Raw genomic sequence first — 17441 nt, forward strand, 5'->3', positions numbered from 1 at the left:
ATACACAGAAATTAAGTTTTATTTAAAAGCGATCAACCAGACGTGATACTTTATTTAAAACTGTTTGCCTAGTAAAATATGGATTTGATGAGGGACATATCATATTATTTTAAATGAGCAGGGACGTTTTTCCAAAGCATTTGTTTTATTGTAAACAAGTTACAAATGAAAAGAAACAGGAAATCTACTGAAAGATTTGTAATTGCAACTTTTCTCTGCTGTATTAAAAAAAACTAAGAACATTTTCAATAATAATTTCAGTTTACGAAACTTATCTCCATCTGAAATGCTGTTTTTTTAAACAAGAAGTACAGCTTTCTAACCAAAATTGCTTGGTATTACTTTCCGCTTCTGATGCAATTTAATACGTATATATTACCTATGAAAAGACGACTGTAGTTTCTTGACAAGAACTGATTATTATCCAAGCAATAGAAACCGATGAAATGATTTATTAACAGAGAAATAACTGAAAGAAATGTGATATTTCCTTATTTAAAACTTAGTATCATATTAAGCAATGAGCATCATCCTAAAGAATAAAATTGAATTACCAAATAAAATTGAATAGTAATATCTCAGCTTCATTTCTATTTCTACCAGATGTTTATGCTCGCTTTTGATGAGATGAATTGATTTGCCATAAAAGAACTTACAGCAAGACCTAATCATTTTCTATTCCTTTCAAAGTTTTAATCAATGAGTTGGCACGTCCAGGAAAATCATTTCAGACAGTGAGATGAATTCTCTTTCACTGCTTTTCTGAGCTATTATTAAAACAAGATTTGAAATCATATTTTTGGTTTCTGTTGGAGTTTTCGGTTTCAGCTATGAGGTCCTTTACTGCCAGTAAATGCATTTCAAAGGAGGTGATAAAGTTATTTAGAAAGGAAAGAAGATATGAAAGGATTTTTCTGTTGCTGTATTTTGCATGTACTTTCAATAAATGCATTGCAATATCGAGTGTTTATTAGAAATTCAGCAGTAACCCAATAGAAAGAAAAGAAATATTCACGGCACTTTATCTGAAGGGAAAATGAGCGGATACGGATTATAAAGCATTTTAGTATTCTTCTTCTTCTGAGAATACTAGTCACTTCTTTTGCTTTCAAAACTGAAGAAATAAATGAAGCATTTCTTAAAATTTTGCTTAATTTTGTGACAATGGTTTAAAGAAAGAGCTAGTCTATTAGCAAAGATTTTATCCATGTTAAGTTTACTATAACATTTTAATTAGATTGTTAAACTGCAGATTTAAAACAATTTTTAGTACATATAAAACAATGAATAAACTCACCGCTTAATTTATATAATAACAGTTCACCAGTTCTTGTCCTTGCAGCTTACGGGTTCACAATATAAGAATGCTGTAATTCTAAACACAAACAGTTTCTTTCGTATTACATTTATGTAAGTGATGTTAGCCCTCAGATAGTTTCATTAAAATTGAAATGAATATATGATGTCTTGATCTATAACCAGTTGTTTCACAAATATCGAATAACGTAGTTCATAACATTAGATGCTATTTCTTTTCAGAAATTCAGAGGGTGGTGTTAGATTTTTTATAATGGACAGGTACTTTATTTAATAACCTTGTATCATTACAAGAGCCAGAAGTGATGGCTATTTCATCAAAGAAACACCTAACTGATGGCCGCCGTTGCCTCTTATGAAGGGACGGACAGCTATGACCGTACCTTCATAAGAGATCTCTCTTATGAAGGAATGAAGGGAGAACCATGCTTTCGAACCTGGGCCCATCGCTACGGCAGTCAGTGTTACTAACCAGTATACTGGCTGTGCGGCCTGGTGTTCGTTGTAAGAGAGTACGAATTTCAATCTGGAATGAGAAAGAATTATTTTAAGTTTATAATCTGGAATGCAAAAGAATTATTTTAAGTTTATAATCTGGAATGAAAAAGAATTATTTTAAGTTTATACTGTTGTTTAATGCCAACATCATTAATATAACTGCATTGTGAAAGAAGATATTTGCATTTAAAACTACGACGATTTTTATTTTGGAAGCTATTTTTTTGTCTAAGTAAAATGTATTTTAAAAGGAACTGTTCAGCTCATTTACATTACTGCGTCTACTCGCAAAGGTTGTTTGATGACTTTCCAAATATTTCAGGCAGAAGAATGATTAGAGGGAATTAGTGGGATTAATAAGCAAAACTCCTTACTCGTAATAAGCCCTTTTAATATGTTCGAGGAGAATATACGAGGAATTCAAATTACATTTATTCAGAGTTTCTTTTTTCTAATTTTCTATCCATGCAAACACTGTTTACCACACGTTTTACTATATATCTCCTCATTATGGCCACCAGGTTCTGCTGAAAGTTTTATTTTATTAGAAATTTATTAATCCCGAGTTTCATAAAGAACTTTGGGCTAATATGTGCTCTAGCTACCAACAACATTCTTTTATTTATTTCAATAAACCTTTTGCTCATTATTATGCAATATTCTTTTATTTATTTCAATAAAAGAATGTTGCATATAATCATATATTTTTCTTGGTAGTGATATTTTATTTCAATATATTTTATTCGATTTTATTAATAATTTTTTAAACTATCTATTTTGTGAGTCTGCTGTTCTATCGCCTTCTTATTTCTAATGCATAAAGTTCTTTCCGAGCATATATATGTAAAACATCGCGTTATTTTAACCCACGCACAAAGATTGAACTGGTGATCCTCGCTGTCAAGGCTAATGTGCAGTAACTGTGCCCTGCAGTCAGTCACGAGACAACTTATTCTAGCATTTGGACTTTGGTACGCCTGAGAAGGTAGAACATATTAAGCTAGGACCGTATAATACGGTATGAAAGTATGGTTTGAACTCCTGATCAGAGTACATTGATAGGTATTTACGGAAAACAGTTGAGAATTCCACTAAGTTAGTTACGGAACTTTTTGCGGATGACAACACAAAGATATAAGAAATTCATGAGTTCGATCCCCACAGCTCGCAGTGTTCGAGCTGTTAGGAGGTGTGAGACGACAGGCTCCGAGATGGAGAAGCAATTATTCGTTCAGTTATGACTACCTTTGCCATTACAAGAATTATAACTTCACGGCCAGTATCAAGGGAATTTAAGCGATCTGTACTGCGTGTGTCACCAAAGCCTCTCGATTTCAGCGAAGATGATAGACCAATGATCCTGTTTCGCCTGTGATATTGTTTGAACTTAACGAATCAGAGGACATAAATACAACCGAAAAATGAAGAGGGCATGACTAATTCAGTTTGCAAACTGTTTTAGACAGAGCAAGAACTCAGAATGCTTTTAAACTGTCAACTAAAGAGATCTTACCTTTAAAAAGATCCTCACATAATGAGGACAATAATTGTTTTCAGTGCTTTCCGTGTTGTTATGTATTACACGGAAATTTAACACACATTTAATTTATATTTAAAAAAATTTAATTTGTATTTACACACATGGTGTGTTAATTTGTGTTTGTAATTAAACACATTGAGTTGTTAATTTATATTAACACGCATTTAATATAAATCTATGAGAATGTAATATTCTCATAGATTTATATTAAATGTGATTTAATTCTGTATGCAGTAAGTATTATTCAACTTTAACAAACGCAACCAATACCAGTTACCACATGAAGTCGCCATCAGTGCAGCGAATCCTCATCACTCCACTTTTATGAAATCAAATAAGTTGGAAATTAGACTTAAACGGGTAACTGCCAAGAAAGGGTTTCATTGTGTAGAGCAATTATCACAATTCTTACTTGCTCTAGGAGGAATAAATAATTACTATTAGTTATTTTATATTGATGATTAAATCTTTTTAGGCTCAGCAATTAGTTGAAATTCAATCTAATTGACTCGAATAGACTATATCACAGAGCTTTTGTTAAGGGAGAAGATTAAATGAGAAAAATTTAGTACCTTATTTTTTACGACTATGTTATAGAACACACACTATCTACAGAAAACTCAGTTCTATACAATTGCTGGGAGAAGTTATTAAAATAATTACTAAAACTTTATTATTAAAAGATCTTAATTACTAAAATACCTTTGCTTAAGTTTATTTTGCCTAAAATTTGAATTTTATCATTGGAGGTTTGTATGCATGACTTTTCGCTATACATCTTCAGTAGCGTTAAGTGTTAAATATGAAAATTTCGATACCTATAGCTTACCATTCTTTCAAACGGCTCGAAGAATGCGCAGAGTTAAAGTCAATATACTTCTTTTTAGTGTCTGTCAGGCTTCTTCTATTTTTGTTACGATATAACGAATTAATTAAATATTAAATATACTTAGATAAAATACAGCACCTCAAACAATGTGACACTTGAAATCTTTTAATTGTTTTCTCATATTTTAAATTCTCATATATTCTAAAAATGTCTCATAAATTAAAAATAAAAAGGTTCCTAAATTTTCAGAGTAATTATCGATAAAAACGTAATAGACTTAATTAAGGATTTACTTCAATAACTGCGAAGTATTCAGTTTAAATTGTCTTATCACGATTAGAATTAATTCGAATAGTTTAACTATTGAGTAAAAGAAATGAGTGCAAATTTAATTAAGTGATGGTAAATGCGATCAACACAGTATACAGCAGGCGTAATCAAATTTTTTCCGAGAGAAGCACAAGCAGATTCAGGAAGGGTCACAACTAAATATAGAGGAATAACGCAATTTTGGAAGAGAAAAATAATTTTTTTTTGTAATTAATTTCGGTTATTCCCCATTGTATCCAAGAACTATTTCCCTATAACACACATATTTGCCCAGAAAGGCTATTAATTCCCTTTTGGCATTTTGCTTCGGTTCACTTTTCAAATTGTTGCCACCAAATATTATCGCCCTGTACTCTAGTTAAAGTAATTAAATAATGATGAATCTATATGAATGTACGTATGTTTCTCGCACTGTGAAAAGCAACAGTACCTAGAGACATCAAATTATGAACAACGTAGTCCTCTATTTGAATATGGTCATCTGGAAGCCCAAATTTGGAATTTGAAGTACTTTTTAACACTTCAACGAATTCATGGTTAACAAACTCAATGATTTCAAAGCCAGTAAGGGCAACATTGTGCGAAACAAAACATTTTTATCTAAAGCACCCGAGACTGTGCATCGGAAATTCTGAAGATATGCTGTTTTAAATACTTTTTGGTATTGCTTATGAAATGAATTTTATGGTTTAAGTGGAAAGAACATGCTATTTAATAAGAAAAGTAACACACAAAACGTTAAGAAATGCCCCTTTGAGCATAATATAAAATATGAAAAAGCTTTCCTTTTTTCTTTTTTTTTCTTTTCTTTTTTTTTTAGCCCAGATTATCGTTACCTAGAAGGGCTATTAGTCTCAAAACGGCTCTTTGCGTCGAATCACTATAAACGGCTGTATCACTTTTTAAATTGCTGATACCAAACATTATCGCCCTGTATTATATTTAAAGAAATTAAGCAAGTAAGTACCTGCATAAATGTATGTATTTCTAGCATTGTGAAAACACAACTGTAGCTAGAGTTATCAAATTTTGAATAACGTAATCTTCCACCCGAACATTGGCAATTTCGAATTCGGGCTTCCAAAAAAAAAGTGCAATTGAGTTTCTTTTGTTGTCTATCTCATATTTTGTAAGAATTGACATAGTTTTGATTAAAAATCAAAACAACTTCAAAGAATCATTGGCAACACTGTAGGAAATAAAATATTTGTAACTCCAGTGCGGGAGACTGTCTATCGGAAATTTTAAAAATATACTGTTCATAAGGTTACAGCCAAAAACATCGCAGACGGGAACGTCGCGGAGAAAACAATGCAAGGCGAAGACGTAGTGGCACAAAACATCGTGGGAGAAAAGAAAGCAAACAGATAACGTCCTGGTAAAAAGTATCGGAGCCCAGAAAAAAAAAAAAAAAAAAAAAAAAAAAGCGGATCAAAGGCATCGCAATTAACGTCGACGTCTTAAATAGCGTTGTAAAAAATAAAGCGCTTAACAAATCATCGCATGACGATAACATCGCAGACATGCGTTTTCCAGGCTTTGAAAACTGTAAAGGCATATTCGCATAATGATTTTTGAGCGCAGAAAGAAAAGCGGAATATTTTTACTTTTATATTTCATATTTTTGAATAAACTAATAATTTTTTGATCAAACAATAAGACGTAATAACGTAATAATAACGTAAGCATTTAAAAACTGAGAATGAGCAGAAAATTAATGAACTTATAGCACTTAATTTTAAACTTACATAATTAATTAACGAAGGTTATTAATTAATTAATCTTTTTTTATAAAACACTACTGCTAACGTTTCATGAAAAAAAAAAAAAAAAAAAAGTCTAAAACGATTAGAAAAAGGAAAATCACAAATCATTATGCGAATATGCATTTAACAAATTTTAAAGCCTGGAAAATGCATATCTGTGATGTCATCGTCATGCGATGATTTGTCAATGATTTATTTTTTACCACATTAATTTAGACAACGATGTTATTAAACAATGAAGTTTTTGAAATGCTGTTATTTCGGCTACGATATTTTGTACCGCGATGTTTTAGAACTGCAATGTTTCCTCTTTGCTTACTTTTCTCCCACGATGTTTTGTTACGACGACGTTTTTTCCTTGCGTTGTTTTTCCGCGACGTTTTCGTACACGATGTTTTGGCCGCGATGTTTTCGGCAGCCCAAATATTCTCGAAACGTTGTATGTGTCTGCAAATGAAAAGAAAAAAATATCTGAAAGCTTTCAGATTTTATAATTACGCCCAAGTGGGTGTTCTTTTACGTTTTGTGTGTTACCTTTATTTATTAAATATCATGTTCATCGTACTTAAACCATTGAATTCAACTCAGTAGCAATAGCGCAAAATAATTTTAAAATGAGCATATCTTTAGAATTTTCGATAGACAGTCTGGCCGCGCTGGAGATATTTGTTTTCCTGCAGGGAGTTGTCATTGCTCGCTTTGAAATCATTGATTTTCTATATCAAAAATTCATTAAAGTGTTACAAATTATGAAATCGTTAATAAAACAAATTCTAAATTCCAAATTTTGGCTTCCAGATGCCCATATTCGGAGGAGGATTACGTTATTCAAAATTTGACGGTTCTAGGTACCGTTGTTTTATCACAATGCGAGAAACATACATACATTTATGCAGATTCTTCATGTTCTTCTTGTTTAATTTCTTTAAATATAAAACAGAGCAATAATATAAGGTGAAAACGATTTAAGTTCGAAGAAAATGATATTTAATAAATAAAAGTAACCCACAAAATGTTAAGAAAACGCTCCCTTGGGCTTAATGTAAAATCCGAAAGCTTTCAGGTTTTTTAGTCCAAAGGGAACCATACAATTTCGTTCAACAGCAATATCGCAAAATAATTTTAAAATGAGCATATCTTTATAATTGTCGATACACAGTCTCGCGCGCTTTTTCTTTTCTTTTTTTTTTTTTTTTCCCCGTACAGTGTTGCCATTACTCGCTTTGAAATCGTCGAGTTTGTCAATAAAAAATTCGTTAAAGTTTTGCAAAATATGAAATAGATAATAAAACAAATTCCAAATTTGAGCTTCCAGATGCCCATATTCGGGTGGAAAATCTATGTTATTAAAAATTTGATGGCTCTAGGTACCGTCGTTTTACCACAGTGTGAGAAACATTCATACATTTATGCAGATTCTTCATTATTCAGTTTCTTTAAATATACTGCAGGGCTGTAATATTTCGTGGCAACAGTTTGGAAAGTGAATCATATTGAAAGTTTTGAATGCAAAATTCCAAAACAAAATTAATGGCCCTTCTAACGCCCTTTGGGATAAAAAAAATTCCCGTTTGGGTGTTATATAAAATCTGAAAGCCTTAATTTTTTTTCTTTTTTAAGAATTTGATTAATACTGCTAATTGATTAGAATAGGGGTAAAACTGGAAAAGAAATAGCATAATGATGCAAAGCTATTTTCTTTCGAATGAAGAATAATGCAGTGTTTTCAGAAACAGTATCTTTATTTGAATAAAAGAACTGCTTTTTATGAAATTATTTTCCTAAACACTAAAACAAGACGGGCAGAAATATTAGAGGAAACTGCAATCTGATGTCCAAACATTATTTTGAAAAATCGATCAACATTCTTTAGAAACCAATGCTTAAGTTTCTTGCACATCTAACACAAGGACATATCAACATAAGGGGGTAAAAACTAATTCTAAATCATTTAATTAATTCCTTAAATGCAAATTAAATCATCAGAGACGTTTTGCTTATTTTAGTGCAAGTTACAAATAGCTATATTGGTAGATACATTTGTAGAAGGATATTAACAACACAATACGTTGCTCGTGTATTTGTTGTTGTTTTGACAGCTGTTATTTGTTTTAAAAGTAACATTTTCATTTTATTTACTGCAACTATGGCGCTATATTTTCACCACAATTTAAATAATGAAACTGTAGAGACATTAGGTATTTTTTTAAAGCAGTAGAGATGAAAAATGAGCAAAGTCTTCGCCGAGACTCGAAACACGGGCTTCTCGAAAACGTGCCAAGGTGTGCTGACCATTACAGCACGAAGGCATCCTAAGAAGGCGGGAGAAATACTTTATAAAACTAAGGATTTTTAAAGACACGTGATTTCTGTTTCAATTTCAAAAATAAAATTCTTGTACGCAATAACTCGACCCGCATTTGAGTGGCCAAAGCGCCGCAGTTTGGTCATGCCTGCTCTTGAGTATTTCTGTATAGTTACAGTGACGTAAGTCACGAATTTTAATCGTATGTTGGTCACGTCGTTTTTATTATTTTGTAACTCTGAATTCATTAAAAAACATTTTCGGAAAATTAATTATTGTAATTTATGAATGAGCAGGGAACATTACTTTTTAAATTGAAAATAAAGGAAACAAACTCTTTTTGCACGTTTGAAGAGCACAAAGCATTCACTTCACTGCAAACAATTCCATTCTTTTCGAAAGCAGTAAATAAGTTCTGGTAAAAAGGTACTTAAGACTAAAAAAAATCAAACAAGACCCACCCATGAGCAGGGAACATTGCTTCCATTGTTAGGACCAAATGTCTCGTCTGAGGGCATCGGAAGCCACGAAACGATGAAGTCACGTCCAATTCCTTCTCTCAGCAGCTCACGTGTCTCAGAGGGAAAGACAAAGCGATCGCAATTTCTGCTCGGAGGGCAGGGGGGCCCCATGGGATGTCGTCTGCGTGCGTTAAAAGGTGGGGTAATGAACCGTGACACTGAGAGTAACGGACCACTCAATTCCCGTAAGGAATTCGGATAGCAATAAAACAAATAATGTTTGGGTAAAGGGAAGTGGAAAAAAAAGGAATTTGCAGTTGTTGGAAGCATTGAGAAATTATATTGGCCGAGACGTTTTTGGCAAAAATTATCATCGAAAACTGTTATTTTGCTAGAGAAATAATTTTTGTTGGGAAAAGTTTGTGAGTTATACTGATGATGGATTCAGAACACATAGTTCGCTGTTTAATGCAAGTTAAACTGCCTTTTTGTTTCTATAACAGTTGGTTGTTGTTTCTATAACAGTTAATTTACAAAACTTCGAATTCAAGCTTGGTCGGGAATAAAGGTACAGAAGTGCAGGAGATAACGTGCTTACCTTGGAAAAGCATTGTTACGAATTTTGTATTTAGTTACATATTTTTAGTAGAATTATAATTAAAAATGTGTTTCCCCGTGCAATGCAGCGCGAGGCACAATTTAAGAGAAAGCTATGCCGGAAAAGTAAAAATACAGGCGCACATGCATTTAACATTAAGTAAAAGTTTATCTCAGTAATTCGTATTTAAACTGAATAAGGGCAATTGAACACTATGTTAGCTGTAATCGTAATTTCACCCTTTTATTGCTTTCTAGAAATCTCGACGAAGCAGAAAATGCTAGCAATATCTCGCGTGGCTGGTTAAAAACTACAAAAAGCCGGAGAGAGACATCTCAGCTAAGTTGTTTAGTTAGCTGTTGTTGTTATTTTTTGCGAGTTCAGCGTGAGATAGGATTAGCTTTCTCTTTGCAATGCGTTGTATTCTAACGTTTTTAGTAGTAAAGTAAAAATACTGATTATACTCCATGATACTGTGAACTCTTGTACGAATATCTCTGAGGAAAATTCCAGTTAAGAATACATTTTACTAAGCTTCTATCGGACTTGTGTATTCAGTCTAATACGAACCCGTACGCAAGCAACAGTATTTTTAAAACTAAACCTAATGTTGCATACCATTTAAAAATGGTTAAAAATGGCGTCGCCTGACATAAATTAAGCACAAAGAATCTGAAAGCTTTCAAATTTTACATTACGCCCAAAGGAGCGTTTTTTGAACGTTTTGTGTGTTACCTTTATTGATTAAATATCATGTTCTTCACACTTAAACCATGAAATTACATTCAACAGAAATATCGCAATATAATTTTAAAATGAGCATATCTTGAGAATTTCCGATACACAGTCTCGCGCGCTGGAGATAAAAATGTATTTTTTTCCGAATAGTGCTTCCATTGCTCGCTTTGAAATCGTCGAGTTTCTTAATCAAAAATTCGTTAAATTGTTACAAAATAAGAAATCGATGATGAAACAAATTCAAAATACAAAATTAGGGCTTCCAGATGCCCATATTCTGGTCAAGACGTATGTTATGTTATTGTTAGATGGCTTAGGTACCGTTGTTTTATCACACTGTGAGAAACGTACATACATTGATGCAGATTCTTCATTATTTAGTTTCTTTAAATATAACACAGGGCGATAATATTTGGTGGCAACAATTTAAAAAGTGAAATGGACATTCACAAGTTTTCGACCAAAATGCCAAAACGAAATTAATAGCCCTCCTGGGTTAACGCTTTTTGGGATAAAAAAGAGAGAGGGGGAGATGATTGCAACAAGAATTGATGTTATTAACTTTAAAAAAAATTCTTAATGAAGCGAATTTTAACAGTATACATTTCGAAGTTTTGAGTTTACTAGTTTTCTTTGCAATCATCATCCTTCTTTCAATGCACAATAAAACTCCCGTATTCATAATTTACAATACTACTGTCATGTTGTGAAGGAGTACAAGGAGGCAAATTTCCGAAAACCGGTGATGTGATTTTATTCCCTCTACTATCGCAGCCCCCCCACACACGCACCTGTACATTAAAGTATTCGACTTCGAGTATTTGTATAATTCTTCAGCGGCATAATTAATACCTTTGGTTCAATGTTTTTCGTAAGAATAGACATGATTTGCAAATTATGTTAATTTTGCACAGGACTGAATAAAGATACTGAAACTGTTATTAAAGACAACTATATACTTATATATTAAAGGAAAAATCGAAGGGAAATGAAAACTTTCGTATGTGACACAGATATTAAAACTATTATGTTTACATATAACGTTACGTAAATTTAATGTTAATAAAACTATTATAAATGCACAAATTTTAGCAGAATACGCAATGATGAAATGTGTACATTATAACATTTACATAAATGTTCACATTCAAATGTAGTTAATAGCAAGGAACAAAATTACGTATAAACTCATATATTTGTGCAATAGAACAATATATTAGTAAAACATTTACATGAGAAGCACATATATGGAGATAAATCATACAGCAAAGCTATATATGATTAGGTAACTGCATAAAGTTATTTGCAGTATACAGGATATAACTGACAGGATATAACTGACAAGGCAATACTCAGTTATATACAGGATATAACTGACAAGGCAATACTCTACACGAAGAGGGGGGAAAATACATAAGAAAATTCAAATGTACATAGCTGCTGGCCCTTTTTTAGCCGAAAGGGGCAATTTGCCTAGAAAGGCTATTAATTTCGTTTTAGCATTTTGCGTAGGTTCACTATAAATGTCGGTTCGCTTTACAAATTGGCCCACCAGCGGCCGAGCGGTAAAGTTGCTGAACACTGGTAGTTCGGTCCGAGGTTCGAATCCCGCGAACGGGCTGGCTGCATGGGCGTTTTCGTGGTTTTCCCCATGTGTAACGTGTATACGAGCCAGTTTCCCTTAGAAAGTCCTCCACGAAAGGCATCCCTCCCCTTAGGCAGATAGCCCTAGTGTGCTTTGCCATAATTAAATACACCACACCACCACCACCACGCTTTACAAATTGTTGCCACCAAATATTAGAGCCCTGCATTATATTTAAAGAAATTAAATAATGATGAATCTGCATGAATGTATGCATGTTTCTCGCACTGTGAAAAAACAACGATACCTGGAGACATCAAATTTTGAAAACGGAGTTATCCAGAAACAGGACAACGGGCATCTGGAAGTCCAAATTTGGAATCTGTTTTATTACCTATTTTCGTATTTTGTCAAACATTAACGAATTTTTGATTAACAAACCCAACGATTTCAAAGTAAGCAATGGCAACACTGTAAGATGGGGAAAAGCAGTTTTATCTCCAGGACGCGGGACCGTGTATCGGGAATTCCAAAGATATGCTCTATCAAATATTTTGTGATATTGCTGTTGAATTGAATTTTATGGTTTAAATGAGAAGAACATGATATTTAATGAGTAAATGTAACAGATCTTATCAAACATTTAAGAATTTTTTATTAACAAACTCAACGATTTCAAAGCGAGCAATAGCAACACTGTAACAAAACAAAAAAATCCTTTTTTATGTCCAGCGCGCGAAATTGTGTATAGGAAATTCTAAAACATATACTCTTTTGTGATATTGCTGTTGAATTGAATTTTATGGTTTAAGTGCAAAGAACAAGATATTCAATAAGTAAAGACAACACACAAAACATTAAAACCCTTAGGAGTAATATAAAATCTGAAAGCTTTCAGATTTTTATTTTTAAAATTTTTTTTATTATTATTTTTTCGGGATGGACAGAGGCAGTAGGAGAAGTAAGGGAAGTAGCTGGGAATTATTAAGTCTTATTATATGCCCAAAGAAATGTTTTCTTCTTAGACCGGAACGTTTTAATTTCAAAAAGATGTTTCCGACGCTGTGTGGCGTGGAGGTCGATTAACGAAAGAAAGGGTCTGATTTAGAAGGATTATGTACCTTGCTAGGTAAGATTCCTGGAAATGTTCTTTTCGATGTGATGTTGCGTAAATTTATTTCCCAGGCCAATGCGATTTTCACTGTCAAAGTAAAAACTTGGAAGCATTAACCCATTGCTTGTCATTTTCTTCCTTTAAAACATATTTGCAGATCTTAAAAATTGTTAATGTTTTAAAATATTCGATATATTTAAATTTAAAAATAAAGTTAAAATTTCCCTCATAGCATTTTATTATTGGGTTAACAATTGTAACTTTCAATATTTGAAGGCTAAAATTACTTTTTATTTTAATTTAATCTCAGTTTGGATTTTCTTGAAGATTCCGAAATTCTCTTATGCAGCAAACTCATAATTAACGCAATTCAAACTAATGACAAGCTCAGGAGTAACGTAAACCGTTTTGAGATCTGCTTTGAAATTTCGGAAGTAACAATATTTTTAGGAAGTTCGGGAGAGCTCAAATGAAATTGAAATGACCAATAATTTGTGTAATATGATTTTCGTAATTTAACATACCTGATTAATGTATTGCTGTTTTCCCTTGCAGTGAAATTAGTTGAGTTTTTCTTTTGCGTTGAATTTCTCTAGTTGTTTACTCCAGTTTTTCACCTGCTGGCTGTTGAATTAAATTATGCTTTGTGTTAAAAGAATTCCTTGTGTGAGTTTATGGTTTTCGATACTGAGAAGATTGTGAAATCATCCGTATGTAACAGCGCCTTGTTTCATTGAAAAATTGAACGAAAGTTGGGAACAGAAGAAACCGTGGCTAAAAAAAATTAAAATGGCAGTCATTGCTGTTTATTTTCACAGTAAACTTCACTCTTTTATGTACGTTTTTTTATAAATTTAAAAATCTTTATTGTTTATTGATTACCTGTGATTAAAGCTCAATGTTAAGGTTGGTTATGAAATTTGGATTAGCTAAAGCATTTCAATCTGACATGTATGCGCATTTAAATTTTAAATAATTTTTCCTTTAAAAAGTGTTCAGAATATTTTTCAACAATACGTTTGTTTCAAAATTAGTTTAGTAAAACATATTTTTACTTTTGTCTCACATCAGAGCTCATTAACTGCCTACTTAAAATATGTATCAGTTTACCTGAAAGTAAATGGTAATAATATGTCTTTTCTTTTCAGATACCCCTGAAGTTAAAACAGCAGCTCTGTTTGAAAGTGAGTATTTTTGCTATGCTTCTATTTGCTAATTACATATTACTAATTGTATTTCTAAACTCTATTTTGTTGCAATTATGCCGTTATTAATAAGCTTACGAGGGAAAATAAGGAGGGAAATCTTCGCATTCAATCTGAGCATAATTCATTGCAAATAAACAATTCTATGGTGTTGTAAATCATGCAAATATATTAGCTCTTTTTATTTACCTTTGCTGCTTGACTTCTAATATTTACGATGTAATTAAAACTTCGTAGTGAATCTTCCCACTTCGTTTCATAAATGATGTATTTGCAATAAATATTTGACTTTGTCTAGATTAAGGAAAATTTAACATAACTAATAAATGTATTGCTATTTTCCTTCGCAGGGAAATTACGCCTGTCATGTAAAGACTTTACATCACAGTATTTACTTGAGTGTGGAGAAACGTAAACATGGTTTAACTAATTCGAAATGCCAAACATAAATCTTTAGTAAAGTTTAACTATCTTAAACTCCAACAAAGGCTTCCTCTGAATTTGAGCACGACTGTATCTGAACATTTCTACATTATATAAATATAGAAATATTCCATCTGTTTAACCACTGAGCATCTAAGAATATTTTGTCATAATTCTGCAAGAAGTTCTCTCATGTACTATTTCTATGCTCTCCTAATATCTGAAATAAAAAAGAGACAAATGCATAGCAAATGTTGCTTGGTGTAGAACGTAGATCCATATTGAAGAAGAAAAATTTTGATTGCGTAGAATGTAAATCTCGAATGAATAGGAAACTTGGCAGTCGAGGCAGATTAAATTCCATTTTTATTTAAATTCACATGCGTGGCCACAATTCACTTGACATTCGAATCGTGCCCATTTCCAAAAAATTTACGTTTTTTAGTACTATTGCAATATAAAGAGAGCGCAACGGAAGCATCTTCAAGCGGCAACAGCGAAGGGCCTGGCGAAGAGGAAGGTTTTGGTATAAGCTAAAAAGTTTCAGTTCTAGAAACTGTGAGTTTAGGTTTCGAATTAGTTACGTCTTTAGCATTACACAAACTATGCAAAATGGGTTGATATAGAAATGACGCAATCCAAAGAAATTATTACGATTTTTAGAACACAGAGAGAGAATTAAGGGATTACCGTTAGTTTAAATTATAATTTTGATGTATATATTTTTTATCTTACACACACACACACACACCCATATATATACATATATATATATACACATAGTATCATGGAAAAATTCCTTAATCCATTTGCTTCCTTCTTTTTTTATGCAAAGTCATATAATTCACCTAAAGAAAGTTGACTAATTTCATTCCTTTGTTTTCAAATTAAAAATTTCCCATCCAAATCAATTATTGATCAAGAATTTAACAAATTAAGACCTGTTGCAAGTGGCAGATTTTTTTCACTCCCATGTTATCAACAAGATTACTAAATGGTTTTCATTTAATCATAACAAAAGTATTCCTTCAATCTGTGATTATAAAATCTATTTTTAACATAAATTTTATTTTTGTGATTTTATTTTCCCGTCAATTAATTCCTTTTAGAAATGGAATTTACAATTATATCCTTAAAAATCCTATTTTAGATATAAAGAGATGCATGATATATGATAGTATGAATGTATCGTAATATGATAGCATGGTTTGATACAATGCATTACTCGAATTAAGCTAACTTTAAAATTTCTCATCAAGGAATATGAAACTTATTTCGCTGGGAAAACTTTCGTAAACCACTCCTTACGTATCACAGCCGGTTGGAAATCGTACTTTCAAGTTCTTCGGTGCCACAGTTCTTTAAACGGCTTATTAAACTTCTTTGGATGCTTTTTGCATTCATAAAAGTATTTCTGATTTAGTCGGTAGTTAGACTTTTAACCCCTGTTTATGTTTAACCTTTAAAGAACTTGATTCTTCAGTAGTTTCTTGTTAAATTTTCTATCAATAAAGTGTTACATTTCTGATATGTGGCCAGAACCTTCAAAACTTCCTTTTTCTCTGTCAATATCGGGCACCAAAGGCGGACTGGAAGGAATAAGTCGCAGCTGCGAGGAACATCAAAAGGTTTAGGTGAAGTGAGCACATTGTTTCATACACCCACCACTACACCCACATAATTCTCGCTTGCAGGAGAGCGGTCAGATCTACGGAACCATCGCTGCAAATGCAACTTCACAGTTGTTTATGTTAATTTTCGCTCTGCTCTATTCCATTACAATTTAACAGAAACAACATTATGCATAAAAAATAGAACGATAAATAATTTTTATATTACTTTAACGGTGATTAAAAATGTACATAAAATGTAGGGAATTTTATGTTAAGTAACCAGTTATTTATAATTTCAGCCTTTACTATAACTTCGTTATTCCGTATTGCTAACCAAAATGCAAGCGAGTATTTAGTATTTAAATTCAGGTTATCATATTTTAAGACTAAACGTGTTTCTGGCATCACTTGCACAATTTGCGTTAGTTTCCTGCCAACTCTGATAATTGTAATTATACCGCCTTGCATTCTTTTGCTGCCGACACTTCCAGCTTCCAAGTATAGTAATTTATTGTATAATACTTGACTACTCTTCCCCGTTTAACTTAAATTTCGAGTAAATTCGAATTAATTTAACTTCCACCACGAGTGCCAACTCATAGATCTCAGTGCACTATTCCATCTCAAAACAAATTAGATAATCAGACATGTGAGGTATTTTTTAACTATTTTTAACAGTGTTATTTCATTTTTCGTGTCATAGTCATTGCTATGCTATCCATTGCTTGCCGAAAGAGTGCGCTCCTGCTATTCGTAAAAAGCTAAAAATAATTTATTTCTATATTTAAATGAATAAAGCTTTCTGTGATTTTGTTTCAGAGATGTGGCAACAGGCGATTATTTTTATTATAATTGTGTTCTAAAGATGGAATAAGTGTGTTGTGTTTCCAGTTTGTACGTTGGAGCAAAAAGTAAAGTATTTATGATATTTATTGTGTACAGTTTGATTTCCAGCCCATTCCACAAAGATGTGAACATAACATTTTTGATGTCAGAAAGTGGAGTTAAGTGAAAATGTGGTAGTAATAATGTGTATCATCAAATTTTGTGAGAAAAATAGTGTGATGATATAGGAATATGTGTTGCGCGAAAAACTACAGTGAAGATGATGGTTCCATT

General features: G+C 32.3%; 1 protein-coding gene and 1 long non-coding RNA gene across 2 annotated transcripts in view; one reads left to right on the plus strand and one right to left on the minus strand.

The window, feature by feature from the left end:
- LOC118200141 (agrin-like) overlaps positions 1 to 17441 on the plus strand; it is a 565036-nt gene that overhangs the window by 208472 nt on the left and 339123 nt on the right. Inside the window, exon 2 of the mRNA XM_085810645.1 lies at positions 14230 to 14265. Within this exon, the coding sequence (XP_085666771.1) occupies positions 14230 to 14265 (36 nt within the window). The remainder of the gene's footprint in view (positions 1 to 14229; positions 14266 to 17441) is intronic.
- LOC146998435 (uncharacterized) lies at positions 1309 to 9130 on the minus strand. Its single transcript, XR_015039423.1, has 2 exons — positions 9047 to 9130; positions 1309 to 1843 (listed from the first exon to the last, which is right to left on the minus strand). It is a non-coding gene; the product is annotated as an uncharacterized LOC146998435 (long non-coding RNA).

The sequence above is a fragment of the Stegodyphus dumicola genome, chromosome 2 (assembly GCF_044657685.1).
Source record: "Stegodyphus dumicola isolate Sdum_Otavi_A_Nest chromosome 2, ASM4465768v1".
NCBI lineage: Eukaryota > Metazoa > Arthropoda > Arachnida > Araneae > Eresidae > Stegodyphus > Stegodyphus dumicola.